At 33.5% G+C, this 27,507-nt stretch overlaps 5 protein-coding genes across 9 annotated transcripts; 2 read left to right on the top strand and 3 right to left on the bottom strand.

Annotated features, from left to right (window-relative positions):
- The first annotated feature begins 1,275 nt into the window (after nucleotides 1–1,275).
- On the top strand, nucleotides 1,276–12,524 carry Crzr (corazonin receptor). Of its 2 annotated transcripts, none has more exons than XM_072017250.1 (6): nucleotides 1,276–2,137; nucleotides 5,173–5,825; nucleotides 11,000–11,183; nucleotides 11,252–11,454; nucleotides 11,781–11,896; nucleotides 12,036–12,524. In XM_072017250.1, exons 2-6 carry the CDS (start codon nucleotides 5,199–5,201, stop codon nucleotides 12,139–12,141), a joined length of 1,236 nt encoding a protein of 411 aa, XP_071873351.1. In that variant the 5' UTR covers nucleotides 1,276–2,137; nucleotides 5,173–5,198; the 3' UTR covers nucleotides 12,142–12,524. The 2 variants fall into 2 exon arrangements, with proteins under 2 accessions (XP_071873351.1, XP_071873352.1); XM_072017251.1 differs by lacking the exon at nucleotides 1,276–2,137 and adding an exon at nucleotides 4,219–4,315 and having other exon boundaries at nucleotides 5,156–5,825.
- On the bottom strand, nucleotides 8,621–9,454 carry LOC139994519 (uncharacterized). The gene is made up of 2 exons (XM_072017266.1): nucleotides 9,304–9,454; nucleotides 8,621–9,230 (listed from the first exon to the last, which is right to left on the bottom strand). Exons 1-2 carry the CDS (start codon nucleotides 9,445–9,447, stop codon nucleotides 8,751–8,753), a joined length of 624 nt encoding a protein of 207 aa, XP_071873367.1. The 5' UTR covers nucleotides 9,448–9,454; the 3' UTR covers nucleotides 8,621–8,750.
- Nucleotides 12,525–12,614: 90 nt separating the features above from the next.
- On the top strand, nucleotides 12,615–17,193 carry LOC139994503 (uncharacterized). Of its 2 annotated transcripts, none has more exons than XM_072017226.1 (8): nucleotides 12,615–13,628; nucleotides 13,985–15,042; nucleotides 15,109–15,300; nucleotides 15,356–15,549; nucleotides 15,612–15,778; nucleotides 15,852–16,104; nucleotides 16,222–16,373; nucleotides 16,455–17,193. In XM_072017226.1, the coding sequence occupies exons 2-8, from the start codon at nucleotides 14,122–14,124 to the stop codon at nucleotides 16,589–16,591; spliced, it is 2,016 nt and encodes a 671-aa protein (XP_071873327.1). In that variant the 5' UTR covers nucleotides 12,615–13,628; nucleotides 13,985–14,121; the 3' UTR covers nucleotides 16,592–17,193. The 2 variants fall into 2 exon arrangements, with proteins under 2 accessions (XP_071873327.1, XP_071873328.1); XM_072017227.1 differs by lacking the exon at nucleotides 12,615–13,628 and adding an exon at nucleotides 13,648–13,826.
- On the bottom strand, nucleotides 16,726–19,889 carry Uch-l5 (ubiquitin carboxy-terminal hydrolase L5). The gene is made up of 7 exons (XM_072017264.1): nucleotides 19,753–19,889; nucleotides 18,436–18,607; nucleotides 18,180–18,243; nucleotides 17,807–17,912; nucleotides 17,549–17,736; nucleotides 17,191–17,388; nucleotides 16,726–17,125 (listed from the first exon to the last, which is right to left on the bottom strand). Exons 2-7 carry the CDS (start codon nucleotides 18,509–18,511, stop codon nucleotides 16,822–16,824), a joined length of 936 nt encoding a protein of 311 aa, XP_071873365.1. The 5' UTR covers nucleotides 18,512–18,607; nucleotides 19,753–19,889; the 3' UTR covers nucleotides 16,726–16,821.
- Nucleotides 19,122–22,165, bottom strand: Atg13 (Autophagy-related 13). 3 transcript variants are annotated; one of them, XM_072017254.1, is made up of 5 exons: nucleotides 21,372–22,165; nucleotides 20,683–21,031; nucleotides 20,394–20,565; nucleotides 19,988–20,321; nucleotides 19,122–19,916 (listed from the first exon to the last, which is right to left on the bottom strand). In XM_072017254.1, the coding sequence occupies exons 1-5, from the start codon at nucleotides 21,522–21,524 to the stop codon at nucleotides 19,704–19,706; spliced, it is 1,221 nt and encodes a 406-aa protein (XP_071873355.1). In that variant the 5' UTR covers nucleotides 21,525–22,165; the 3' UTR covers nucleotides 19,122–19,703. The 3 variants fall into 3 exon arrangements, with proteins under 3 accessions (XP_071873355.1, XP_071873354.1, XP_071873353.1); XM_072017253.1 differs by having other exon boundaries at nucleotides 19,997–20,321; nucleotides 20,382–20,565; nucleotides 21,372–22,163; XM_072017252.1 differs by having other exon boundaries at nucleotides 20,382–20,565; nucleotides 21,372–22,160.
- Between the last annotated feature and the right edge of the window lie 5,342 nt (nucleotides 22,166–27,507).

The raw sequence follows: 27,507 nt of genomic DNA on the forward strand, positions 1-27,507 counted from the left end.
GAAGTTGCGTAGAAAGAACGAAACAACGACTGTCGTAGCGAGGTGGACAAAGGGCGTGGAAAGGGCAGAGTTCCAGAAGCAAGAATTCGATCGATCGATCGAATCTGCTCGTGCAAATTGACAAAGAGCGGTGAACGGGAACGGGGACGCTCCTTTTCTTCTTTCCAACTTTTAAAGCACGACAGGAGTCTCGCTGGTAAGTGGCTAGCTAATCCGACCAACTTTCGACATGTACTTAATTTGTGATAAGTATCTGGTACCGCGGCGAAATTATTTAGATTTAGAGTGAGATTTTGCGAGTACTGGACAAATTCTGCTCGTATCGCTCGTAGTTCGTTCAAAATAAATTGCACGTGGAGGAGTGGCGAAGCGTCGTGCGTCGCGTCTATCCAATCTTTTAGCGAAGCAACAACGACGAGCAACTTTTTCCTGTTGTACCGTGTTTCTCGAAACAGTCGTCGTTCGTTGCCTGTTCGCGTTCGAGGCGACGAAGATCGAAGAAGAACGATATGCTCGCTGCTACGAACGAATATCGCTTTAAAATCGATGCGATATTCGTCGCTCAAATATTCTTCCGATCGCGTTGCTTCAACGTGGACACGCTGTTTCTACGAGATGACGTTCGTTGCGTACTCTTTTGAACACGCAGCAACAAGATAGAACAACGAGTTTCTTGTTGTTGGTTCGATGAAAACGCGGCCTTAAGCGAAAAGTAGAGAGGTTACGATTATAAATCCGTATAAACGCATCGTTATCGAAGATTCCTCCGATCTTTGTTTTATTTACTTGGTTCGTGCATGCTCCGATCGTCTGCTACGGTCGCGTCTCGTCTCGTTACACTGCAAAAATGTAAACATGCACTCGTACACAGGTACGTAACTTTTTTACCGTGTTGTGTAACGCGAATCTCGTTAAACGAATCAGTACGATCCGTACGACGGATTCACCGTAAAAAATATAAGCCGATGGAAGTTTATAACAGAATAATGAATTCCTTGGAAAAAAATGAAACTGAATAATGCATTACTTACGTATTCGTATTTAAATCGTTTACATGGTTGTAGAACGCAAAATGAACAGAGTACAAAACTGGCAGACTCGAAAGAACGAAGAAAGGGACGAAAGAACCGGCGAACACTGGCGAAACGGCATTGTCTTCCAACTGCTAGTCGATTTCCATGTAGCGAACTGGTGGTCGCTTGGAACCAGAAGATCGTACATTTTTCTCGTTCCAGTTTCATAATAATAATAATAATAATGATGATGATGATGATGATGATGATGATGATACTAACATTACGATAATAATAATCGCGAGATTAAGATTTAACGTGTGGTTGAACTTCAAAGTTACATCGTTTACCAGCGTTTGATGAATTTGTGCAAGAAAATCAGACATCGTACGATGAGTGTCGCAAATTCATCGATTTAATGGTAATATTTTCTAAGAAATTATTATTGTTCTTTGAGAGGGGACGAAGAAAGGATGTAGTTTTTGTTAGTCGAGTGATTATACTATTAGCAACGCGCTAAATAAACGTTGCCACTTCTCTTTCTTCGTCGATCGCGTTATGCGATCGAACGAAAAACCGAGAGCAACGAAAGACGAGATACAGAACGAATCGATCCTCGAGCGAGTACAGGCGTCGAATATAAGTGCGTGTACGCGATAACGAATCATCGATATCGAGAAAAGGAAGGGCGACATTTTCCGTGCAGCCAACTTTTATTTCAGTGATTAAGAAATAAATTACGATTTCTACAAATTCGAACAGACGAACAACGACCGGCAGATGTGTTTCTGTGTCTATCGAGGGTCGTTGAAATTTCTGACTAAAGCGAAGAGTGAGTATTTTCAGTGGAACGAAACGCAAGTTAAAGTGTTTTCGATAAGATCGTGACCTATAAAAAATTGTGCAACGAAAGATAATTCGAGAAATCGAATCGTATTTAAACGATAAATTGGTATTTGACGAAAACGCGCCAAACATCGATTCTATACGTAGCAAATTTAACGAAACAGAGAAGAGAACGAGAGTTTCAAAGTTAACGAGTTCGTTAAACAAGTGAAATTACCGAAGAAATTTATCGATGTAAGAAAAATTAAAGCTGCGATTAAAATTGACCAAGGTAACGAGTTTTTTCTAAGAACTGTGAGTGACTATTCCGTAATAAATCAAACAAGAGACCTGAATCGGGTAAGAAATAAAGGTATTAAAAATTGATTTTATGCAACGATATAGAAGGAAACGAGAATTGATAATGTGATAAATTAATCTGAACGACCGACACATAGGAAATTGACGTTAAAATTAGAATCACGATAGAATATAGATTCCGATCAAGGGCGGATTGTGTTTCTACAATTTGAATTTTCTAATTGCTACGCTGACACGGCATGCTTTTGCAAGCAATTGTCGTACCACGGCCAGATAGTTAACGGGATTATATTTCTTCGATTTTGATCTCTCTTGAATATAAACCGTGAAATCATGCGATCGACCTTCATAAATATTCACCGAACGTTTAATAATTTCCATATGGCAACATTAACATCCGCATGTAATAGCGTTACGAATTCCTATTAAGATTATTCTTCGACTTGTAAATTAAAAAAAAAAAAAGAAGTCTTTTCGTTACAAATACTTCGCACGCGATCAAAATATAGGTATTCGAGAAAATATGTACGTAAAATCTGAATGGTCGAACGAATCGGTAAAACGACGATCAATTATATAAATCGATAACGTGGTTTACGAACAGTATCGATGTATAATAATCGTATATGAAGAGAAATATGTACGATGGCTACGTCTTGTAAACAAACTTTACCGTATCATCGTAAAGTATACTTTGTCGTATCGAAAGAGGAGAAGAATGTTTAACGTAAGACGGTAAGTAGGTGTTTGCATAATATCGCCGTCAAAATAAAGAAACATAACTTTACATGTAGACTAGACTATATAAACTATATAGCGGCACGTGTATACTAGAATAGATATCTCTACATACAATGTTAAAAACTTGTTCGTTATTTGTATTCGCTTCATTAACAACATACATTATCTTAATTGCTTAATTAAAAACCATCAATTATAACAGAATAGTTAGTTTCCTTCGAATCATAAAGAACCTGTTTTAATATTTCCAACTCGTTAAATCGTTGCAGGCAGGTGTGGAAAATTATACGCTCGACGTAAATCAACCGACGATTCTTAAACACATACATCGATGAAACTTGTTCGTGAAGTTAATAGATTTATTCGTTGCATGACACGTTCGTTACATTCGTTCGTCTCGCTATCCAAAGTACTTAGGCAATTCCATTTAATTATTCCACAAGAACTTTATATTCGAAAATATTTTCTGCCCTCTTCGATATATTCTCACGCGAAACGATTAATACTTATCTGCTCGTTATTTTGTTGCAAAAATGACTAACGCTTTACCATCGTTCGCCGTTCGCAACAAAGATACATCAACGACGTTTGAACGGCAAATAATAAATTATTTATAGCCGATTCTCGATTGCAAAAAAACAATGAAAAAAGGAAGTTGATCCACGCCGTGATTCCCATTAATTATTCATTTTCGCTTTCGTTGATTATTCACTTTGTAAAAACCGAATCGCCTTCGATGAAAGGAAAAATACTTGTGAAAAATTGTAAGCAGTACGTACGTAACAAGAGTCGGTCGAGCAAGCGTATATCGGTTTCAGTTTTTTACCATTTTGTCCACTTTGCTAAAATCTCTTTTTTCCTCTTATTTCTTTCGTGTGACAGATATTTTTTCGCGCGACTAGTCCGTTGACAATCAAATTTCTTTCGAACGAAACGTACAAACATTTATTTATCCGACGTATACGTTTGATTTGCTCGCAATCGTAATTCGTTTTTACGAAAGATAAAAGAGATAAGCATCTTTGTACTGCTAAGTCGTAACGCGCTCGACAGTTTCGGTTCAATTCCGCTCGATCGCAACGTTCTTTCATAAGCACGCGATAATCGAGAAAAGAAGAAGATAAAGACGGAGATAGAAAACGATCGTTTATTCGTAAATCTGAAAGTCGAAGGGAATAAAAGACGAAGGGAAGTGCGAATAGAACGAAAACGGGTGGATAGAAAAGACGGATAGCGTGTTGGATAAATGCGAGAGTCCGGCAAAGAGACGGTGGTGACAACAAGACTTCGCGACTATACCCGGTTGAATCTCGTTAATTCAATTTTAATACGAATCAAGCGTCTACGCGCGGTCATTCAGCTAAGCGCGAAAACTCGGTAAATTCATCGTTTTTGAGCGAAGACGAAGATCAGAGGTAAGTGCGCGTTGGCAAATCTTTTCTGCCAAAGCTTCGCGACCGGTCAAAAAGAAGAGAAGAAAATATTTACGAGCTTCGCGAATGTAAAGTTACAACGTATCCTGTTTTAAATTTTAAACTTTGGTATCTCGAGAGATACGCGCGCGCATAACGTACAGTTTAAATTATAAGATATTTTGTTGTTCGTGCGAATGCCGCGCGAGCGTATTCCCTAAAATTTGCGATAACACGCTTTCCGTCTTTTGCCTTCTGTTCTTGTAATCTCGATACAAAGGAATTTGTACCTAGGCGTTAAAAAGAGAAAGGAGACGTTACGCCTAAATCTTCAAAATGTTCTCGTACATTCATTTCGCTCTCAGGCGTTTCGCGCGATTTAATTCGTAACTCGAGAGTTACAGCAACGCGCATACACATAGGTATAATATATGTAGAGTTTGATCGGACGATCGATTCCGTGGTCAATTTCCAAGTTTCAAGAACTTCGAGATTCGATTCGACGACGAATATTCGTTATCCCATAATGGTAGAACGTCGATTATTCGGTACTAATTATCCGAATTTCCGATTCAGATTATCGCGAGACATTATCTCGACGTTAATATTCTGGTGATAGATCATCCAGATATGCGATTTCGAATTGGTTTCAAATTTGACCAATACAGGCAGGAAACGTCAAAATGCTTTAGACGACGCATTAGAACGATTTGTACGATTATTTGAACCTTTGCACAAAATTATATTTTGCTTCGCGATATATTACGTATATGTATATGGTACGATAGGCGCGTATTTCACAAAGCATGGTCACCGCTACCAATGGAAAACCACGATTCACAGGTACGATGCTCGACGAGACAAAAGTAACGCAATAGCAAGAACAATGGAAAACTCGGTAGGATTACCAATCGACTATATCACGTACGCGTTACCAGCCTGTGACAACCTGATCGACAACTTCACCGATCACTCTCGTGGCGTCAACCACACCCCTCACGCTCTGCCATGGCGCAACATAAGCGAATTCGCCCAACTAATTTCCACCGGCGTCCTGAACAACGTGACTTGCCTGAATCACGCTCCACAGCTGACCAGAGTGGTCGTGGTGAAAGTGATCGTGCTCTCCGTGATCGCTGTCCTCAGCTTCGTGGCGAACGTCGCGACTATCTACTCTATCGCGATAAATCGACGAAAGCAACACGCTTGGTCGGCAATTTACACGTTGATCCTGCATTTAACAGTGGCCGATCTGTTGGTCACGATGTTCTGCATGGTAGGGGACGCGGTGTGGAGCTACACCGTGGCTTGGATCTTCGGCAACGTCGCCTGCAAGTTGTTCAAATTCGCACAAGTGTTCAGCTTGTATCTAAGCACCTTTATACTGGTGCTGATCGGAGTGGACAGGTTCTTTGCTATACGATACCCGATGAAAGGCATGAATACCGCTGACAGGTGTCTCAAGTTTGTCGTTCTGGCGTGGATACTGTCCTTTATATTCGCATCGCCTCAGGTAAGAGTTGCTACGAAGCCTTGTTCGGATTAGTCAAAGGGATGAATTTGCATTAGCGAAACCTTGCCCCAGTTCGAATCGTTGAAATTCAAATGAACCTCGAACGGATGTCCGATCGTTCGTCGCAAAATAAATACGATCGATTTGAAAAAAGAGAAGAAATTCGATACGACGGGCGGGAAAATTCGGAAAAGATCGACGACGTCGTTTTTCAAGCTCGAGTCTATCGTCTCGATTAATCGACGAGTCAACGAGGACGTAACTTATCAAAAGATGTAGCGTTTGCTTCGTTCGAACACGCATTCTGTTTATTTCCTTATAAAAATTTGTTCTCCGAGATTCGCGACAACGAAGATTTAAAGAGCGTCGATTCGCGACTTGTTCGTCTTTAGTCAGAAGCGATTCATTTTCGGTCAAAGCGACGATCGTCCGCGTCTAGCTGCTTTTCTTGTTCTTCTTTTTACGTAACTTGTAACATTCTAGTGTACGGATTCAAATTAAGTAAGAAACTCGTTTATTTACATCTAAACGGATGTAGATGTTGCTGTCCATGTTCATTAAAATTTATCGTTAAGATTTATTACGTTATTTAATGATTTAGTAAAGGGAGTATCGTGTTGTGTCACATATAATTACTAATGACTACTAATTATAAAAATATAGAGTTCGATATACATTTATGAGCGTGAATTGATTCGACGTTTATCGAACGCGTATCGTGTCGCTAACATCTGTTAATAGCCGCAAAGATAAATTCGTTTAATGCGTATAACAACTTCGTTAAATGCAAAACACTTTACAAAGTTAATATCGAGTACAAATCAATTACGTGCAACATCTGAATACGTACGTAATATGTAAAACATAATGGAAGAATTGGTTCCGTGCTACGTAAATCGGAGCAAAAGGAGCCACTCGATAAAAGTTATTATATATCATAACCATATCTTTGTAATTATTACTTTCAATTTAACTTGGTTTCTGTTTTAACTTGAAAACTCTTAAATTAACTTTAATTAAATCCTTACGAAACTAGTTAACTACTTGTATTCGATCGTAGCGGATCTCGATAAAAAAATCAATCCAATAAACAAAAGATTCGGTCGTCGATGTACGAGATTTAAGTACGACGCGTCGCAAAATCGAAAAGTAGCCAGATTATCAGGGCTCCATTTCACTCGTGAATTTCAGGCTGAAGAATGAATTTGGGAAGCAACAAAGAATTACATATGCCGTACATATTCGCAGAGTTTCGTAATTTCTTGAATTTTCGGCTCGAGGATCTTTGCTCGTTGGTCTGCGCGTGTCGATTAACGTGCCCCTTGCCAATTCCAGTTGGTCGACGATTACTTTTTCTATCGTAGCTGCAATACGTACGGTGCAATTTGTCGTCGCGGAATGTCGTAGTGTCGCGCTTTTAATTTAGCTGAGAATAAAGCACTCGTCGCGAGCACGAACAGAGAAATTGTATAATGCTGGAAAACATCGCATCGAAATTGGAAACTGAAGCAACCACGGAACATCACGCGCCGCTTTCGCGATAAAACCGAAATTCTGAATGGAGGCGTGTAAAACAGTTGCGGATGTCTGGACAGGAGAAAAAATTCAAATTTATATGTAAATTCGTGATAAAGTAAAACCGAAGCGTAACGATGTTACGTTGTGCCATGAAAAATGAACGTTTATACTAATTAAAAGAAGAAGCCGAAGAAGAAATTGTTTTAAACGTCGGAGAAATTGATTTAAAAGTTCGAATCGATATTCTGAACGCTGAATTTAATTAAAAATCCTGGGCACTTGGAATTTAAGTTCGACGAGTTTGATACGGTTCTTACATCGAAGAAACGCCAAATAACGATACATGCTAGACCGTATAAAAAATCAACGAGTTATCTTGCGTTTAAAAAAACGCTATGGAAAGAAATTGTTCGATTAGCGGTGAAATATTCGAGGAAACGATTACCGATATTTGCTAGTGGTATTATAAAACAACTTTAACTGTGTAATTTGTATATTTTTCCTCTCGTTACAAAGTAAACGAGACACGAGAAAATATTAAAGCCATGTCCTATGATATAACATCTACGCAAAAACGAACACTCTAAAATAAAAATGGTAATAGAAAAACTGAATGCACGCAAATATATAAACGCTTGTAAAAATGACACATCTTGAAAAGATCTCGTATATTTTGTAACCTGTATCTTGTCCCTTTCGATCTTCTGTCCTGGCCTATACGATGATAATTTAATCTTGTTCTTCCACTACGAATTTACTATTTTTGTCTTGCGGTACTGTAAAACATATCGATATATTAAAATGTATAAACAGACGCTTTTATACGTCTGATACGATACCGTAAGATATCTCTTTTTCCTCGAATTAAATTCTGCCTTCTACTTTATCTATTCTTCGCTCTTTTATAAATATTGTCTCAGCAAATACGGCAAATACGGCAAATACGGCAAATACTCCGTCGATCGTTAATATCTTTCTACTTGTTTCGATCTTCCACCTTCCATCTACCATTTTTAAACCATCCATTTAACTATCTTCCATTTTCTCCCAGCTGTTTAGCATTTTATCAATTTGTTACGAAACATAAGAACACAACCCCTAAAGTATAAAATCCTCGTATAAATTGCTGTCTTAAGCTTCGCTTTGTCGCGATACGCGCTGTCTCTGCTCCTGCTCGTCTTACACCTAAAACGAAAAGAAGTAGCTCGTATACTTTGAAACGCTTCGGACTTTAAGGCAAAACTAAGCCTTTTCCGACTACGGCCCGGTTACGACCTACGAATCTCGAACGTCGTAAGACGCGCAAAAGTAATTCGATCTAGCCTGGTATCCAGCATATCCTACCTTCCGACGCAAAGATCTTGCAAAAATTTAAGCGATCCACGTTGTATCTACCGATGAACGTTTCTAGTCTGTCGCCGAGGTGATGCTGGACAAAGAGGTTTTCTCGCTGGCCGCGGAATCGTAAGCCTCCGGTTCGAAGAGTCTCCCATTTGGAAAGTTCTCGACTGCGCGAGGTATCCCGGCCCGTTTCGTCCTATCTGGATCGCCTCTCCTTAGACTTCTTCCTAGACCACCGCACCGACACTTCCTCTTCCTTCTCCTTCTCCTCCTTCCACAAACTCTGCTTCGTCTTCTTACTCTCCTCCTTCGTCTCCGCTTACATCTACAGAATCTTTTTTTCCTCCTTCTACGTCTACGCCGTCTCTTCTTACACTTGCAGCCCAATTTTTTCTGCATTCTATTTCTGCGACACACGTCCAGTAGATTGACCTCCTGTTCGGCAATTTCTTGGCAATTTATCTCGCTGTTCGTCGGTAGAATGTAACAGCACCCGTTCTTCTTTAGGATACCGTAGGCGACGCCGCGCTTTAACGCGGTCTGCATCTGCATTCGAACGATACGCGTGATATACGTGTGAAAATACGCGAGAATATGCGTGATGGGAACAGTTGCTAACCTGACGACGAGCCACATTTGGTGAAATATCGTAGACGGACGAGAGATAATGTAAAATTTCTCGAGAAGTCGAGCCTTTCAATTCGCGAAGATTTTTTATTGCCGTGACGACCAGGGCAAGAATTTTTGCCGAATCGCTCACCATGATTATATATTCGTTCTCCAACTGCAAGCGAACCGATCAATTTTAAAAATGTTTAATCGTACGCGAATCTTTCTGTTCGTTGATACGCCACATTTTTCCACGTCTCTTAAATATTTTTTAGACGTTGATCGACTTATTCGTAAGACTTGTTCGCTCGAACAAAACGGACAAAAAATATGAGTCGTACACCTGGTTAAGACGGAGATAACTTCAAAGTACGCTTTAAACATTGTATTTTTGTTCCTGCGTGCGCTTCTTCTACGCGTGTAATTTATCGAATCAATTTCACGTGGAATAAACGTAAAATTGACAACGTTGCGCGAAACGTTCGATCTTGAAACTTCGAGAAGTTATTTTTTCATACTTGGCCATGGAGAAAAATTGTATGAAAAGCATAAAGAGAAAAAGCGGAATACCTTAATGGCAGCAGCGATTAATCGGCGTTCAGACGACCTAGACGCCACTTAGTCTTTGTAAGCTCGCTTCCATTCGGATCGCAACATTTAATCCATGATTCGTTGATTCCAATTTCCACAGAAATTAATTAAATACAAGAAATTTTAAGATGATACAACCAGCCGAAATTTTCTTCCGTCACATTGCTATTGAACGATCGACGAACGAGCGTCGACGTTTACAAATAAACGATGCTGTTTCGAGCACGATCGAACTAGCTTCGCTTGTCAAAATGGCGATGAATAATTTTTCCATCGAGGTCGTCCTAGCACGCGAAAGACAATTAAAACGTATGGTTTAGGAGAATCGTAAAAAGTTGGTCGTAAAAAGCGTCTACGCGTGCAACTTACGATTATAAATTTTCATAATTGATCGCATAGCATCGATGACGAATGTCCTTCTCGCGCTTCGTACATTTGTACATATATGTGTACCTATGTACAGAGTATAAAAGAAAGTAGGTGTAAAAGTCACCATAATGTGATTGTACGCCTTTGGATAGGTGGAGATTTGTTGAAAAGCGATCGCGCAAAATCGATCTTGAAGTTCAAAGTCAAATCTTTTTTTCATTCCATCGTATTGTTGTTGTCACGAGGAAAAGCAAAAGTTCCCTTGGACAAAAATATTCAGATTGCACTTGTTATCGGTGTAGGCAGATAAACTTCATCTTGAATGTCAACGTTTAATTTCCACCGACTTTTTACTATAGATCTCTCTACCGATCCGAATGTATAGAATCACGCTATGTTGGCTTTTAACGCTTTTTTTTTTTCTTTTTTACACCTTATGCGTTCTTTGTAGAAATATTTAATTTCTCATACTAAATTTGAAAATACAAAGCCACGCGCAAATAAATAAATTAATAAACGAAGGGTTTAATTATATTAATGTTCAAATATTTCGAGGAAATAAAATTGTACATTTCATAGAGTCTTTGGCAACTATCAAGTCGTAAATAAATGAAATAATCTCGCGACATTAATCGATTAGCTTATGGAAACTGTAACAGAATAAATTGCGAAACGAAATCGAACATTCGCGCTTGCATATATTTATATACGCTACATTTGGATTTGATGATGTTTATCATTTCCAGATTATCATATTCCATGTAGTTCAAGGACCGTTCATCGAAGATTTCAAACAATGCGTGACCTACGGATTTTACACGGAACCTTGGCAGGAACAACTTTACGGATCCTTCATTTTGTTTTTCATGTTCCTTCTTCCTCTCGCTATACTCGTTGCTACCTACGTTTCCACCGTAATCACGATCTCTCGTAAGTATTCTATTCTCATTACGTACTAACTGTACGTTCGATCTAAGCTACAGGCAAAATAATTTTAGGAAGCGAAAGGATATTTAAATTGAAGCTAACTAATAACGATATACGTCACGTAAATGGGAATATAAACCGAAGAAAATTAATGCATCGAGCAAAGGCTAAATCATTGAGAATCAGCATCGTTATTATAGCTGCTTTCATCATCTGGTGGACACCGTATTATACAATGATGATCATTTTTATGTTCCTTGATCCTGATAAACACGTAAATAGCTTAAATTAATTAGATTTACTTGACGATCTTCGCGAGTAGTCGATCCGATTAACAGGTTGACTGCTGATGACGTCGCGTTGGCGTCATAGCCCGGTTGCGTGACGCCACGTTGTCGTCATGCCCAAATCGTTTTCAAATGACGTCGGGAAGATGTCCAAATCTTAAGAGAAAAAGTTTCAGTAACGATGAAAGACCGCGCAACTTCGGCCCGACAGTCGATGTGTTACTATAATTAACTAAAAATCAATTACTTTTATATTTTAAGACGTTGTAAATATTTGAATCGTAGCGATTATAAAAGGCTTTGATATTTTCAGCTCAGTAAAGAATTACAAAAAGTAATCTTTTTTTTCGGCATGACCAACAGTTTGGTAAATCCTTTGATATATGGCGCGTTTCATCTGTGGCCGCGAAGGAAACGTTCCATTCACAGGTTATTAACATTATAAAAAATAATAATTCTCGTCCTTCTAGTTATTATCATTAGTACCAGAATAAAATAGTTCTACAAACTGTTAATATATTCATCATATATTCATAGAATGTATTTGACAATATTTTGCAATTTTCAGAGAATTGTCTACCACGCAACGCAGACTTACGCCAACCAGCTATGAAGGTAACGGCAAACGAGAACCGAGAGAAACACGAACACCATTTATACCGAAAAATAATTGAAATACTAATATCTGACCAGAGTTAACGAAAAGATTAATTACAACAAATTCAGTCGTGTTCTTTTGTTAGAGAATTCAACGTCTTTATATTCTTTGCGTCCATACGTCGATGATCAACGGTAATCACTAAAATTTATACTTAAAGTTTATCGTCATATCTAGTCCTTAGTCTTAAGTATATATTAATTAAGATTACGCTGCATCTATCGCCATTGTATACGAAACGTCGAGTATCTAAATGTGAATTAAGTGTTTGAAAATAACAATAGTAAAATAACGGTATAAGAACCAAGTATAAGCAGCAATATAATATAATTGATGTACATAAACAATATTTACATATATGATAGTATTATAAATAAAAAAGATCCACGTTATAAATTCCTTCGTTTTGTTTTATTATGTGCTACATGCTTTATATGCACGCATTTGTTATTAAGTCCTAAACAAATTTATTTCTACCACAATTACCAGTTAATAGTTAATTATAAGTAAAAGAAAATGTTAAGCAGGCTGTCACATTGCTCCAGACGGTATGAAAATGCATGGCTTGCACAAGCTTGACGAAATTAAAACTCCGACACATTTACTTTTAACACTTCGTAGCAGATGGGTCGAAAATTTTATCGAAATCGTTCTGCGGTGCGAATGAAATGGAAAAGCGTTACTGAAAAGCACTCTCCATCAGATAACTAGAGCTATTGTTCAACCATAAAATAAGATATCCTATAATTCATTCTTGTAGCACTAATTATTAATAGACACTGCAGATCATTCGTGTTGTTTAGAAATATTTTTGCGAATAAATAACTTTCTTACTGAAAAAATGATTTAAAAATTCATTAAGTGAAAATGTATTCGTATATTATCTATTCTTCGTCTGTGGTTAGGTTAGGGGTTAGGACCTAATTGTTAGCTCTTGAAAACCTATGCGTAAGTAAGCACGTATGAACACGATCGTATAAACGGGTCTCGACGCTCATATACCGAAAGCATAGACGAAACCAGCTGAAAATTGAAAATCAAATAAGCCGTCGTGAAAAATCAACATGGAAAACAAAAACGTTCTCGTCCTGCGCCATTGGGCGCATAGAAATATAGGAATCGAATGACTGAAGCCGTTTCCGAGGAACGTAGTACTTTGGGACTGCGTTGGTAATTAATTGTGTTCACTCAAGCGCAGTTTTATTTTATTTTCATCGAGTAAGAGCGAGCCAGTGTAACTAGTTAACTGTTAAATGGCCCTGTCTGCCATGAACATCTCAGATAGAGACGGATGTACTCTACTCGTCTCTATCTATCTGGCAAGAACGAGGATTTCGTGGTCCTTCGTGTTCATTTTTCACAACTCAATTTTCGGAAGTTTTCCCCTAGTGAATTTCCTAGAGCTATTTAGTTTAGTTTAGTTTAGTTTAGTTAGATCGTGATTGCGATTATTTCCACGTGTTGCAATCCATGTCTATGTAGTGTAACAGACGCTTTGAAGAGGTTAGTTTGTTTATAGATTTATGGTAGTTATATTTAGTATATTATACATGCGCTGCGGTCATTTTAATATCAAGAAAGAAATAACAAAATATTTAAAATACTACAATTGTAATTATAAAATAAATCATTTTATGATTGTATATTACTTATAATTTATTCTAACATTGCAACAACACTCTTTTAGAAAACGTCTAAAACGTAATGTAATATATATGTGTGTGCGTGTATATATATAAAGACATTAATTGATTAAAAACAAAAATGATTTTTTTTTAGTAATATTGTAGAATAATTATTTTAGTTTTAATAATTAAAACAAACAGTAGTTTTCATAAATGACTATAAACATTTTTCAGATATAAAAATAATTTGAAGTATTTGAAAAAAGGATAAATACAAACGAATAATATATATTAGATAATGAATTATTACATGGTATTAAATCTTCTGAAATAACAGATGGAATTACAAAAGAAACAAATATTAACATAAAATGGAAATGGATCTTCCTAACAAGAAAGTTAATAAAAAATCATTGGTTAACAATGGAAATGTAAGTTTTGAAACTAATCATGCAGATTTAGATTTAAAAAAAGGTTGCAGCAATGATGAAATAACAAGTAAAAGTCAACAATCTATAATTAGTGTAAGAAAAATAGAAGATTTATGTAAGACCCCTCAAAAAAGTAATACATTGGGAGATTTAGAAAGTATAGAGAACATAGAAAATATAAATAGCCCAAAAAATTTTACTCCTAATAATTTAGGTATAAATTTAATAAAATGGCATTCACAAACAGAAACACCGTCGAAACATAAAAGAAAGAGGCAATATCTCTGTAATGAACGTACACCTGAAAAAAAAATAAAAAGGGAACTTTGTAGCGAAAGTGATTATGATCAATTGTCTGATGCAGTCAAATTAGAATTATGTGATAATGAATTAAATGATCTGGAAACTATTGATATGTTGCACGATCTCAATTCTGTGATGGATTTTGAAGAAAGTAAAATAAATACAGACATTTTTTGTTCAACGATCGTTGAGACCATGCAAGACGATCAGACTGTAGAAACATCCAGAGATCCAGAAGTTGATCCTCTTTATATCACTGACAATGAAGAAACTAGTACAACTCGTGAAAATATAGAAAATCAAGAAACAAGTGTAAAAAATAAGATTAGAATAACAGGAAAACATAAATCTAATAAAGAAGATACCGACGTGGATTATGATGAGTTAAAACATATTTTAGGAGAACTAGATATTGAAATGCCATTAGAAGTAGAAGAAGAAGAAGAAGAAGGAGGAGGAGGAGAAGGAGAAGAAGAAGAAGAAGAAGAAGAAGAAGAGGAAGAAGAAGAAGGAGACGAAAAAGAAGAAAAAAATGAATTATCTGAAGATGCAATGAAGGTAAATATCTGCATCGATCGTACTTCACATATATTAATTTTTTATATTAACTTATTATTCTTTTAGAAATTATATAAGCTAAAAGTACGATTAATGCATGAAGTGCCGATGCAACATAAAATTGAACATACTGCAGGCTCAAAAACATTAACAAAAAGAGAGAAAAGGTTGTTCTTAATACATGGACCACTAAAAAGCGGCGTATTTACACCTAGCGAAGATAAAATTATCATGGATAATTGGAAAGCATTTTGTAAAGTATGTCTAATTAATGTTATATATTTCTCTTTTATTGATAATCTTTCATATGCAGGCTCATGACTGGAATCCTAAATGTGTGAAACCCTTCATTCATATGAAACGTGGTAATAGATTTTATATAAAAAGTATGCAGCAGAGAAAAAAATTTACTCAATTTTTAGCAAATAATTTACCATGGAGAACACTGTATAGTGTTTTTCATAGATTCAAATACTTATATGGAAATCATGAGAAAAGTTTTCAAAGGTACCATCCATATCAAAAGTTCAATGCATTCGTATAATATTAATTACTAATGTATCTTATAGATATACATCAGTTGAAGATAGGAAAATTTTATCTTACATGAAGAATAAACAAAATGAGGAAAAAGTATACAGATTTTCAGAATTAAGTAAAATGTTGGGACGTTCAAGACATTCAATTTGGTCACGTTATCAACTGCTTAAAAAGATGCAACAAGAAGATGAAGATCGTAAGTTTCTTTCTAAATATTGCAATTTTTATAATATCGGTAATAAAAATAATTCAATCGCGCTTTATTGTAGATCCGTCTGAAATCAAATGGACATTATCTTTAATTGGTAAATTTATAAGAAATTTCATGAATATAACATTATGTGAAACGGTGGAGGATTTAAAAGATGCTATTATCCCAAAACCGGTTTGGCGCAAATTAGAAGAAAGGCTAGGTATACACCATAATACATTGAAGAAATTCTGGATATTTCAATTGCACATGCAATTATTTTGTCCAGAACCTATTTATTTAAATGATATAAAAATAAAATTAATTGAATAGTAAGTTAATAACCCTTCATAATACAGAAACTTCGTTATATCTCCTAACATAAGTAATTATTTTTTAATATAAAATATAGTAAATCTGCTATATGTGTACTGAAAATTATATTGCAGCATTTATGGAAAAGGAATTTCGAATAGTCGAGAAATAGTCTGGTCAAATGTAGCGAAATATTTTGATGGAGTTACTAATATCTTTTTGTGTAAAGTATTTTTTTATCTTGTGCAAGAAGCTAGTCAAAAAATAAATACAAAAAACTTCACTGGTAAGTTTTTAAATTAATAAAATTATAAATGTTAAATGCTTTATTTTATAAAAATAATAATTTTCATTTCGTATTTTTTAGACATCGTGGAGTATTTATATAATGAAAAGATACAACATATAAAAAATGAATCGACTGATAAATTTCTTCCTAGACTCTTTTATAATGGAAAAGTTAAAATTGTAGATGATGACTTGAACGAAGATATCAGTATATAATAAAATAGGAAAAGATAAATTGAGCATCTTGAATATTTTCTCATATAATTCATATTTGAATTACACCATCATACATATAAGTTTCTACTAATTTTTATAGTTTAGAAAAATTCGAAAAATAATATATTTACATCTATTTTTAAAAACACATTGCTTTAATTTATTCAATAATATTTATGCAGTATACATACATTCCAATATTTTTCTTATACAGTTTAGAAAACCAAGATTTAAACTTTATTCTTCTTTGATTCCTTTTCCAACGCCTTCTCCTTTGCCCTTTGATATAGAGGCACTAACTTGCCCTCTTTAGCAAGCATTTTGAGAAGCTCCATTATCAATGGCAAATAATTATGCTTCCTTCTAATATTCTCAATCTGATATCTTTTAGATTTTCGCATTTCTTTCACAATCAATGTTTGTAAACGTTCCAATTCTGCTGGATCACAGACATTTGCTATTTGTCGTTCATAAACTACTTTTCTATCTGTTACTATTGCCATTAAATTAAAATGTATCTCTCCTTCGTTATATCTGCAAACATAAATTGTACAATTACTACATGAAACAAATGAATACATTAACCAAGTGATATTTACTTATTTATTCGTTTCTGTATTATTGGTTTAGCTGATTGAACCCATTGATCTCCAAGTGGACAAGGACCTAAATCCATGGGTCCATCTTTTAATCCATCTAACTCATATAACCGACCATCAATAGGAACGTAACTCACAAAATGAAATACGTCATCATCTTTAGACGCTTGTTTTGAATCATATTCAAATATTGTTTGTCTACAATAAATAATGTTAATTTTATGTCACATATATATATATATACATATCGTACATATATATTTTTAACATTAAGATATGCAATACATATACACACGCGCCCGCGCCCGCGCACGCATACACGCACGCACGCACGCATATATTGTTATATGAAAAATACCTTGAGAAAGAATTATGTACTTCTCTTATCACATCAGAATTACTAAGAGCAAGACCTCTCATGTTAGCATCAAAACTTTGACAAAAATTTTTAAATTCTTCCAAATTTGGTCCTAATGATACATCAGAATGTTTGCAGTTCAGTAATACACTTAAGATTGCTTGTGTTGCACAGGCATTATTAATCACCTAAAATTTTCAATATTTTTATCCTCTAATTTACTATTGAGTAATATTTAATAATAATTATAAAAAATACCTGTTTTGCAAAAAAAATTTTATCCAACCTATTATCTAAAACAATACTTCCGGAGGGTTCGTCATCTTGCACCCATTTGAACAAAAATATCAAGCCATGTATAGGCCTAGTAAATAACAAAGTTATTATTAGCATATCATAAAAAATAGGAGATTAATTAATTTAAATTCATTTATTTTCTTTAAAAGTTTACATGTATGTGGTTATAAGCTTATAATTTTAGATTTAAAATTAAGTTTTTACTATATTGTTATTGTTTATTATCAATGCAAAAGGATATTAGATTACATTATAATTTATAATATTCGTTTACACTAGGAAATAAAAATAAATCAATATTAAATAGGTTATGTTATATGAACAAAATACTCACTTCAAATTATCAAATTGTTCATCATCCAAACTCCATAATTCTTCCACTTGGGCACCTTGAACACCTTTAATAAAGAGAAATTATATTAAATGCTTTGGAAATGTATAATCTTACAAAAAATAACAATCTAAAATGCAAGTGTTCAAAGCAACTGTCAGTAAACGCAGATATCTTCTAGCATAATCATATATAAATTATTTTCAACAAAATTAAAGTAATTTTGAAGCAAATCTAAATAAAACCAATCAAACTTTACCAAATTCTTTTATTAATTCCGTAAAAACTCCAGGATCGCTTTCAATAAGACACCAATTGCCCGCTGAGTCCGCCATATTTCATTTCTTTGTCACGCTCCAGAATGTAATACTCACTACTCACTACTTATTCTTAATACTCATCTACCGCTTTTACAATTGGAACATGCATACCTACAAACCGATTTACATTGTAATATCACAATGTAACGAAAATTGTTTCATTAACCAATATTTAACTTAGCATTAGGGAAATTAATATTCATACACATATGAAAAAAAAGTAAAAATAAAGATAGGAACAATATAATTCTATTTCAAAGTCTATTGTATAATGGATCACTATAACTTTGAAAAAATGAATTAAATAATTAAGAAATATCAATTTGAACTTGACAGAATTGAACAGTTCAAGAGCATGAATATTATACATTGTTATGAAATAGAACAGACGAAAACAACTTCCTAGCATTCAAATATTAAAAAGTATTTACATAAAAATATGTAATTTCATGCTTTCAATTTTTTTTTAAAGCTTTTATTATACTAAAGATGGTATCTTGTAATTAAGATGGGTTAATTAAATGATCATAATTGGGGGTTGCATATAGCATCTTAAACATAAAAGTTTTACTCAAATTGCAAGCACAGCCTGATTTATTAAGTGATTGGAATAATAAAACATGAAAAAGTTATATAATCCTTTCTTAATCATCAATCAATATTATAACACTAAAATACAATTTACACTATGTACAAGCAATAAATTAAAGTTTCAAAATATATTAATTAATTATCATTTACGCTGCTTATCAATTCGTATTATTAATAAGTCGTTCAACAAATAAAATACACTTAATTTACAATAAATTTGAGAATATAGTTTATGCGATAGAAGTAAATTAAAATAATTTTGAATAAAAATGTTTTGATTATTGGTGGAGTGATAAAAGGAACTAATAAAAAAAAGAAATTGTAGAAAAAAAAAGTACATCAATAAATCACACATACCAAATGTACATACATTGGTAATACAGATGAACTATTTTTATTTTTATGCTTTATAGATAGATCTTGTATTAAATCCAATTTTTTCATAAGTGATCACAAGCAGTGATAGCATTTGGCTAAAAATTTTATTGAAATGCTCTTGCTGAAATATCGTGATACGTGTAATGAGAATCGCATAAATCTATGACGAGACACTATATGCTGGTTGTATATATTAACATTTCTCGTTGAAGCACCTAACATTGCATTGATTTCGATATTAGTTATTATTTTCTGTTTGACATAATGACGACAGAATATCCTCATACCGCCGCATATTTGTTTCAAATGTTTCCAACTGTTTCGTAAGATCTCCGACTTGTTCTGCAAGTGTTCTTTCCTCCATAAAAGCTTGAAGCTGGGGTGCACTTTGACACTCACGATAAAATGCTCCTAAATCGCTATTGGTGTTTGTTATTGCGAAGGGAGTCTTCTGTAATTGCAACATTTAAAGAGTTTAGTCAAACATTTCTAGTATCTTAAAAATATAGGAACGTTAATTACCAAATCTACCATAATAAAATCATCGTTGGCACTGGTCATTGAACAACTACTCCTTCTCGATCCATTTTGAGAGTTACACTTTGACGTTGTGTTATCATTTGTAAGTCTTTCATTGTTTCCATTGCTGCTATCTGTAGCAATGATTGTTGTTGCAGTCTTTGTACTTGTGGTCTCAGCCACTGAGACTGGAGGAGGTGAGGTTTGTCTAGGAGTTAGCAAAGAGCTAAAAGGTACATCTGGTATAACAAAATCCTCTTCGTTAACAGTGACAGGCTTATTGACTACAAATGCTCCAACCTTGATAGTATCACTAAGCGATTTCGACGTTTCTTCGCTAAAATATGAGTAAGAAAGTTTCAATTAATCCAATAGAGATTACATTCACTTCACTTACCTTTGTTGATACCTAGCATGACGAGGACTCAAGTCAGAATGAAAATGATCACTTTTTAACATTATTGAATCACGACCAGTATGAGTAGGAGATATAGTCATTTTTGTCCTATATGATACTGATAAATGAATTGTCCCCACTGGCGTGCACAACTGACCTACCCTAACATGTTTGTAATTATCACCTGCAAAACATTGCGATATGTTTAAAATATTATCAATATCATAAATAAACTTATAAATATTGAATTTATTTAAAAAGACAAAATTAGATTTTAATATAAAATTGATCTATTCTATACCTAGTGTATGTAGCTGGGGTTCTCCCATATAAATCCTATAACAAATAACATAGGAATCCGGACCTTGCCTCCTACTTAATTTATAAGCTGGAGTAATTCTTGATACAGATAATAACGATTTGAGTAAAATACCCATTCTATTATATACTGTATATGTTACTCTTACAGTAGGATCACTATGCTCTGGCAATACACCCAAACTCCATGTTTCTAAAACCATTGTATCACCTTCAACAGTTCTTAACGAAATTTCAATGCAAAGAGGTATGGTTGAATTTACTATTTCTCCGCATAGTACTCTTTTAGCTTCGGCCAAAACTTCTGGTAGATCATGAATAGCAAGATTGAACTGTATAATAAAAGGATATATAAGTAGGAAACTATAAACATCTCGATTAACATATTGGAATTAATATAAATATTAATATAAATTAAATTTTCAATTATGTGTTATATATCAATAATAATTTATGCATTTGTTCGTTACGAATTTTGTATTTGCATAAATTGTTTTCAAACTTTTCTTCGGTACAAAAATCAATAAAATGCTGCTTTAACATATTGAAGAAATAAAATATAATTTCATTTAAGAAATTCAAGAAAAGAATAAAAAAATATTAAAAGATAAATATGTTCATTATCTATAACATATATATGCAATCAAAATTATTATAAATAGAAGAGCTTACCCAATCTGTTCCAGATGAATTTGGCTTGCACTTTGTGCTAACCTTTTCACCTGACCTCGACTGCACAATAATTTGTGCAGCCTTTAATGCCAAAAATTTGGTGAACTTATCCAAGTCCTTTTTGTCTTGCGTACTCAATTTTAACGTGGACATTTTAACGCTGTTATTTTTTTATGAAGTTCCTTTCAAAGAAACACAAATGTCCAATCAAAAACATCGAATTCCACTAAACTGAATAGAATTTTGAATATGCCAAAGCATCTCTTTTTGTCTGTGGAACTACATGGTAAAATCGTTTTTGACACTCGCACGTGTAAACCATTGCACTCGGATTGGCAAACGATTTCTCCTCTTTCTATGATTCGCTAATGCACATAGTCCAGCCAAAAAACGATAATTTAACAACAGCATAAACATCATATCGTTGCATTGTGTTGCGTACAGCTGCGTGGCAGGTGATACAAGTTAGATCAATTCTGTGAACTAGAATCTAGATTATTGTTGATCAATTATGGAGACAAATTCGAAAGTTTTACTCGAATCGACTGAACAACCTGAATATCGCCTTTCTCGAATAATACGTGCAACTATCGAGTATATAGTTCTTATTTCGCTATTTTTATGACACACTGTGAATCGATTTTATTTCGTGTCGCAATTACCTTAAGATAGGAAGCGTTCACATGAATAACATACGACCCTGAATTTGCTGAGTCAGATGTAAATTGAACTTTTTAAATATAATTTACATTTACAAGAAAGATAGAAACACAATAAACGCTTCCTTGTTAAAAGTTCAAAGTAAATTTCGAATTGAACAGTGCACGCCGCGTTCAGAAAATGACTGCTGATGCTATTTCATTTTACGCCATACATCTGGTAAATAAATCTATCATTATTAAAGCATAAAGTTTTGTAAATTATAGTAAAATATTAAAAAATTATTATTTCTTACTTTTTTGATCGCAAATTAATTTTTTTTTTTTTTAATTTCCGGATAGATTATTATATAATGTCAACGTTCTATCAGCTGATTGGTTAGTCGAATAATGTACAACAGCTGATCAAACTGAAACATCGTTTTCAAAGTATGATTTATACCACTCGTATCGCCTTCTTTTGTTTCATCTCTTCTAGGGAAGTTTTTCTATTTCCCTATATTTTTTACAGATTTTGATTGCTGCAAAAGGATTTAGTTATAATTGACTTTGTTCAAATACATTATCTTATTTCGTCCTTTCATCAAATAAATTATAAATTCAAGTAAATCAGATAAATTATGATCTAATTGTTATATTTAGCGATATATAAACATAAAGGACAGAATAACGTTTAAAATTAATTAAAATATATTTTTATAACATTAAATGAACTCTTCTCTATAAATTTATCGTTAAATTAGATTAATAATCTATACATAACATTTAATATATTTTATTCCTCATAATTTTTAAAAGTGTAAAAGATAGATACAAACTTAATAAACAAAATTGCCTTGAATATAAATTTATATACATATTTCTGTCATGGAAAACAAAAATTATAAATATAGTTCTTATTACAAAATCTATCACTAACATTATAAAACAGTAATATGTTATAATATGTAATAATGAAAAGCGCTCGAACAATAGAAATACATATACGTATAAAATGATATAGAAAGACAATTTTTACATTGCAACCATAATCAAAAGGTGCTAGGATGCGATGCTTTTCCTACGTGATTAGGACAAGTTAATAATATTTAGTTTTCTTAACAATAAATCATAGTTTCAAAATTGGAATTAAGATTATTATCGTATCTCTTTTAATTTCTGCTCTTGAGATAAAAAGGAAATTATCACTTGTTCGTGATCGATTTTGAGGTATACTCTTCTATCGATGTATGATTTGAGGTCTATTTTATAACCACAAAATTGACCTTCTATCTGCGATGTTCATATTTAGTGCTTATGTTGCAAATGCGCGGTAGTTTTCGTAAAAACTTCACGTATGGCAATTAAAGTGAAATTTTGTGAATGTAGATACGTATAATTATAATATATATGTGTTCATGTACTGAATTATCCTTGTATATATATAGTTACAAGAAAATCTGAAAGAATATAAAAGGAAGAAGTGAGACAAAGAACATGAGTACATATACATTGTATGATTGCACATAAGGATGTGAGTGATCTGATGAGATAATTAAGACTGGTATAGCAACAAAAGTAGTTTATTAAATATTATGTACGAATCCTGAATGATGTAATGACACCACGTGACTCGCCACGTGGATGTTGAACATTGGCATTTCACCTTACATTTTTTTTTTTTTTTTTTTTGTGAGGATTTGTTATACACCTTCTGTCTCTTATTACGCTACAAAATATCTCATCTATAGATCAGAGATGTGTATGAAAAATAACAGATATATGATATACTTTTAAAACTTTTTTTTTTAACTGCAAATATCAAAAAAGTAAAGACGCAAGATATCTCGTTCATAGCATATGATATTGCGTCGTGAAATATCTCGTTTGTGAAAGCTTTCGGTATAAATTTGTATACGAAATATCTCATCCGCAAATCCGAACAGGTTAAGTCATTTCTGCGACTTTGTTATAATACAAAACTGTTTCTAATCATGATATAAAAAAGAAATAATCAATTGTTTCTTGTAATAATATTTTCAATGTTTAATATAAGAAAGCCGTTACTTTTATGGTGGACTGTACAGTCACACCACACAGCATGCCAACTGCAATGGAAATTTCCACTGAAGCAGTCGATTGCCACCACCTTGTAGATGCTTTGTAGCCGCGCCTAAAAACCAGATTACGTCCGCTAGGAGACTAAACCGAAGGCCATCCTTATATTTTTAATCGATTAATTTCAATTGGCTAGATTTGCGGTTTTCTGAGGCATCTAGTAATTTAACTACATCCTTTTCAATATAAAATTTAATTACAAATGTCAACGACCGTTTTCCTTGGAGTAAATTTGGATTTTTAATATTATAAGAATTTTTTTATAATATTTCATTTAATTCATATCGACTTTGTTTTCTAGAATGATAGCGTAATAAAAATGTTATATTACTTGAATACTTATGTTACTATGAATTACGTACTGTTTGCATAGCTCTACACATGTCTCTTTAGTTAGAATTTAATCCTGAAGAATTTAAAATTCTCTCTATAGACTATATATGCACTATATGCACTACAGATTTCAAATGTAATTATAGTACAAAGTTTGTTTTTTTATTCAATGACATAAAAAGCCAGTACTGATCTAAGAAATAAAATTAGAAGAAAATTTAACAAACAATTTTGGGCTAGAAATATAATATACATCGTAATTAAAGTAACGTTCCATAAAATCGTTTATATGTAATCATTGTTTATTCGTATCCTTTTCTTAATAAAACTTGTGTACATTACAGTTAAGGTTTCCTGCGCTGTGATTCGGAGGAGTGCCATTATCAGCGTGCAATGTTTCCATTCGTGGAATTTTTGGCGGCAACGGGTAAGTATATAAATAAAAAGTAGAATTTTAGATAAATCCTAATGTATATAAAGAACTGAATAAAATAATACTGTTAAGCATATATATATATATATATATATGGATTAATTAATTGGTATCATTTAATCATAAATTGGCTGTGATTGCAATCGTAGTGACATAAACACAGTTGCGGTGACAAGTTGACTTTATTCATAGAATAAGAGACGTAGACTTTGATGGAAAATAAATTCCATCCAACTAAATATGCAATAACTACTTTATATTCTATAGGAACATTAATTTTATTTTTAAATCTAATATATTTTATATGTGATAGAGTTAGGATCAAAGATACTAAAGATGTGCTGCGTTTAAAGTAAAATTATTCCACATCAAAATGTAGTGCCTCTTATACGAACAAAGTTCGAAAGGAAATTGTGGCGTAACGAGGACATGAAATGGCCATGGAACGATGACGCAAAAGGAAAAAACTTGCTTTTGACTTTTCTCTGACGTAGAATCGTTCATCTCGATGAGAAACACGCTAGGAATTTTAAGCTGAAAATGTAGCGGCAGATGTCTCAAGAATGGAACGACGTATGCGATTTACGTTAGGAACATCACTTACTTTTGATAGGAAATGTACTCGGGGGTCGAGAGGCCTCGCATGGCCTGGTCCCCTCTCAAGATAAGAAGGCCTAAGGGGCCCGGTTGGACGTTTGCCATAGCGTTTGCAATACTTCCAAGTCTGTGTGTATTAGAAACGTACTCTGTTCGATCAAGCCAGGACATGATCAACCACATGTAACGAATGTCCTTCCTTCAAAAAGATTCATCCTTTATAATTTGAGGTTTCGTATACGATTCGAAAGTGCAAAAGCAACGAGAGAATCGCATACTCCATTAGAGGTTATGTTTTAATTCGATATGTCCGATAACCGTACACGATACGAGTAAGATTTACTTCCTTACTGAGTTGAACGTTGGAAAAAGTCTATAGTATTTTCGCTTAATAGAATTGCAACTTTATCTCAATTCGAGGAAGCGTTAACATATTTTTAATTTTTCACGTGTTAAATCTTTTCTCGTATGCTCTTTTTTGAGAGTAGGAAAGATATTTACGCATGATTAAGGAAAGAATTAATACTCCAATTATGTTATACGATCATGGAGTTTCACCAAGCATTGGATGATGTTACAAAGAAATACGAAAAATTCATAAGACATTTTATAAAACATTAATAAGCCGTATCAGTAAACGTTAACATATTCTATATTATGCCAAACGAAGAATATAGTGAATATATGTATGTAATTCATGACAAAATAAATGCCATTTGTTTCGTTAACAAGCAAGTAAATGAGTGATTTACGTGGAATGTAATGCGAAAATCACGTTATTGTATCTACGACAAAATATGCATAGCTCGGAAACGCAATTTTTAGTCGGTTCATTTTATTTAATTATATAAAAAAAAAATGTAATTACAGGATATTAAACAAATCTTTATTTTCTTCATATTCATCTATACGAATTGTTGCAGTATCAAATAGTGCAGAAAGAGAATTCTACTAACATGTAGGTAAGAGTAAAACAAAATTTGAAACTATAATCTGCGTATTAAAATAAAAGATCTACGCAAGCATTAAAATACAAGGTTGAATTTCGTGCGGACATACATATCTATGGCGTGAAGTCACGTTTATGACTGCAATATAAGCACGTGTTGCTACGTATCCGCTGCTATTTTACGAAGATAACGTTAGTAAACGACACTCAAGTAGCAGTTATAATTATTATGACTCGATCTTTTTCTCGACATCAGTAGATTGTTTGATCCGACAACGCAAATGAAAGAGATAAAATGTGCAAAATGATGAAATAAAAGAATAAAAAAGATCGAAGAGGATATTAATTATTAATATCAACTGTTAATATAATATTGTTACACACATTGTCATTGTAATAATGTTGTACGCAATACTATTATTTATCAGCTTTTAATATAACTAATAATACTGCTATGACACATTTATATTACAAATATCAATATTCTCATGAATATTATCGTATTATCATGCACATGGTTATTACATTATTACATATTTACATACAAAGACCTTTGATATTTTGATTTATTATACTTATCGTGTTTAAACTATATTTATATATCTCTTGTTTTATTTACGAATGTATGCTAAAATGCTTTTACATATTTTTACTTCTACAACGACCGAAGTTGGGGTTCAACTGGCTGTTTCTTAGAATGTTAGAATGTGCAAATTGTTCATTTATAAATGTTAAATAACTGACGGTACTTTCCACCGATAACGCCAAAATGCTTCAACCGCGTATTATGCAATTGCAGAATTATGTAAGCAACAGTTTCTCAACACTTTGTAGTCATATTATATCTCCCAATAATAAAAATTTCGTATGTGTTGTGTATATTCGAGATATAAATATTTTAAGTTATAACGGAGTAATTTATAGATCACACAATCACGAATTGCTTAATTCTGTTAGTTAGCGAGATGCTGAATAGTAATTATGTACTACTTTCTAGCCAGTATCGGGGAAAACTGGTTTTAATAAATACCAAAACTTCCATAAAATAAAAGGAAATCGATCGAGTTT

This window comes from Bombus fervidus, chromosome 14, assembly GCF_041682495.2.
Source record: "Bombus fervidus isolate BK054 chromosome 14, iyBomFerv1, whole genome shotgun sequence".
In the NCBI taxonomy this organism is placed as follows: domain Eukaryota; kingdom Metazoa; phylum Arthropoda; class Insecta; order Hymenoptera; family Apidae; genus Bombus; species Bombus fervidus.

What these genes read in the sequence shown, in the direction of transcription:
- LOC139994519 (XM_072017266.1), bottom strand. Translation starts at nt 9,447, where the DNA reads ATGGTGAGCGATTCGGCAAAAATTCTTGCCCTGGTCGTCACGGCAATA. An exon ending in CAAATGTGGCTCGTCGTCAG is followed by an intron (nt 9,231 to 9,303) that starts GTTAGCAACTGT and finishes GTTCGAATGCAG; the next exon opens with ATGCAGACCGCGTTAAAGCG.
- Atg13 (XM_072017252.1), bottom strand. Translation starts at nt 21,524, where the DNA reads ATGTCCACGTTAAAATTGAGTACGCAAGACAAAAAGGACTTGGATAAG. An exon ending in ACCCCAGCTACATACACTAG is followed by an intron (nt 20,566 to 20,682) that starts GTATAGAATAGA and finishes AATGTTTTGCAG; the next exon opens with GTGATAATTACAAACATGTT. An exon ending in CATGCTAGGTATCAACAAAG is followed by an intron (nt 20,322 to 20,381) that starts GTAAGTGAAGTG and finishes CTCATATTTTAG; the next exon opens with CGAAGAAACGTCGAAATCGC.
- LOC139994503 (XM_072017226.1), top strand. Translation starts at nt 14,122, where the DNA reads ATGGAAATGGATCTTCCTAACAAGAAAGTTAATAAAAAATCATTGGTT. An exon ending in GCAACAAGAAGATGAAGATC is followed by an intron (nt 15,779 to 15,851) that starts GTAAGTTTCTTT and finishes GCTTTATTGTAG; the next exon opens with ATCCGTCTGAAATCAAATGG. An exon ending in AAATACAAAAAACTTCACTG is followed by an intron (nt 16,374 to 16,454) that starts GTAAGTTTTTAA and finishes CGTATTTTTTAG; the next exon opens with ACATCGTGGAGTATTTATAT.
- Crzr (XM_072017250.1), top strand. Translation starts at nt 5,199, where the DNA reads ATGGAAAACTCGGTAGGATTACCAATCGACTATATCACGTACGCGTTA. An exon ending in TTATATTCGCATCGCCTCAG is followed by an intron (nt 5,826 to 10,999) that starts GTAAGAGTTGCT and finishes TATCATTTCCAG; the next exon opens with ATTATCATATTCCATGTAGT. An exon ending in CACCGTAATCACGATCTCTC is followed by an intron (nt 11,184 to 11,251) that starts GTAAGTATTCTA and finishes AAATAATTTTAG; the next exon opens with GAAGCGAAAGGATATTTAAA.
- Uch-l5 (XM_072017264.1), bottom strand. Translation starts at nt 18,511, where the DNA reads ATGGCGGACTCAGCGGGCAATTGGTGTCTTATTGAAAGCGATCCTGGA. An exon ending in GAACAATTTGATAATTTGAA is followed by an intron (nt 17,913 to 18,179) that starts GTGAGTATTTTG and finishes GTTATTTACTAG; the next exon opens with GCCTATACATGGCTTGATAT. An exon ending in GTACATAATTCTTTCTCAAG is followed by an intron (nt 17,389 to 17,548) that starts GTATTTTTCATA and finishes TATTTATTGTAG; the next exon opens with ACAAACAATATTTGAATATG.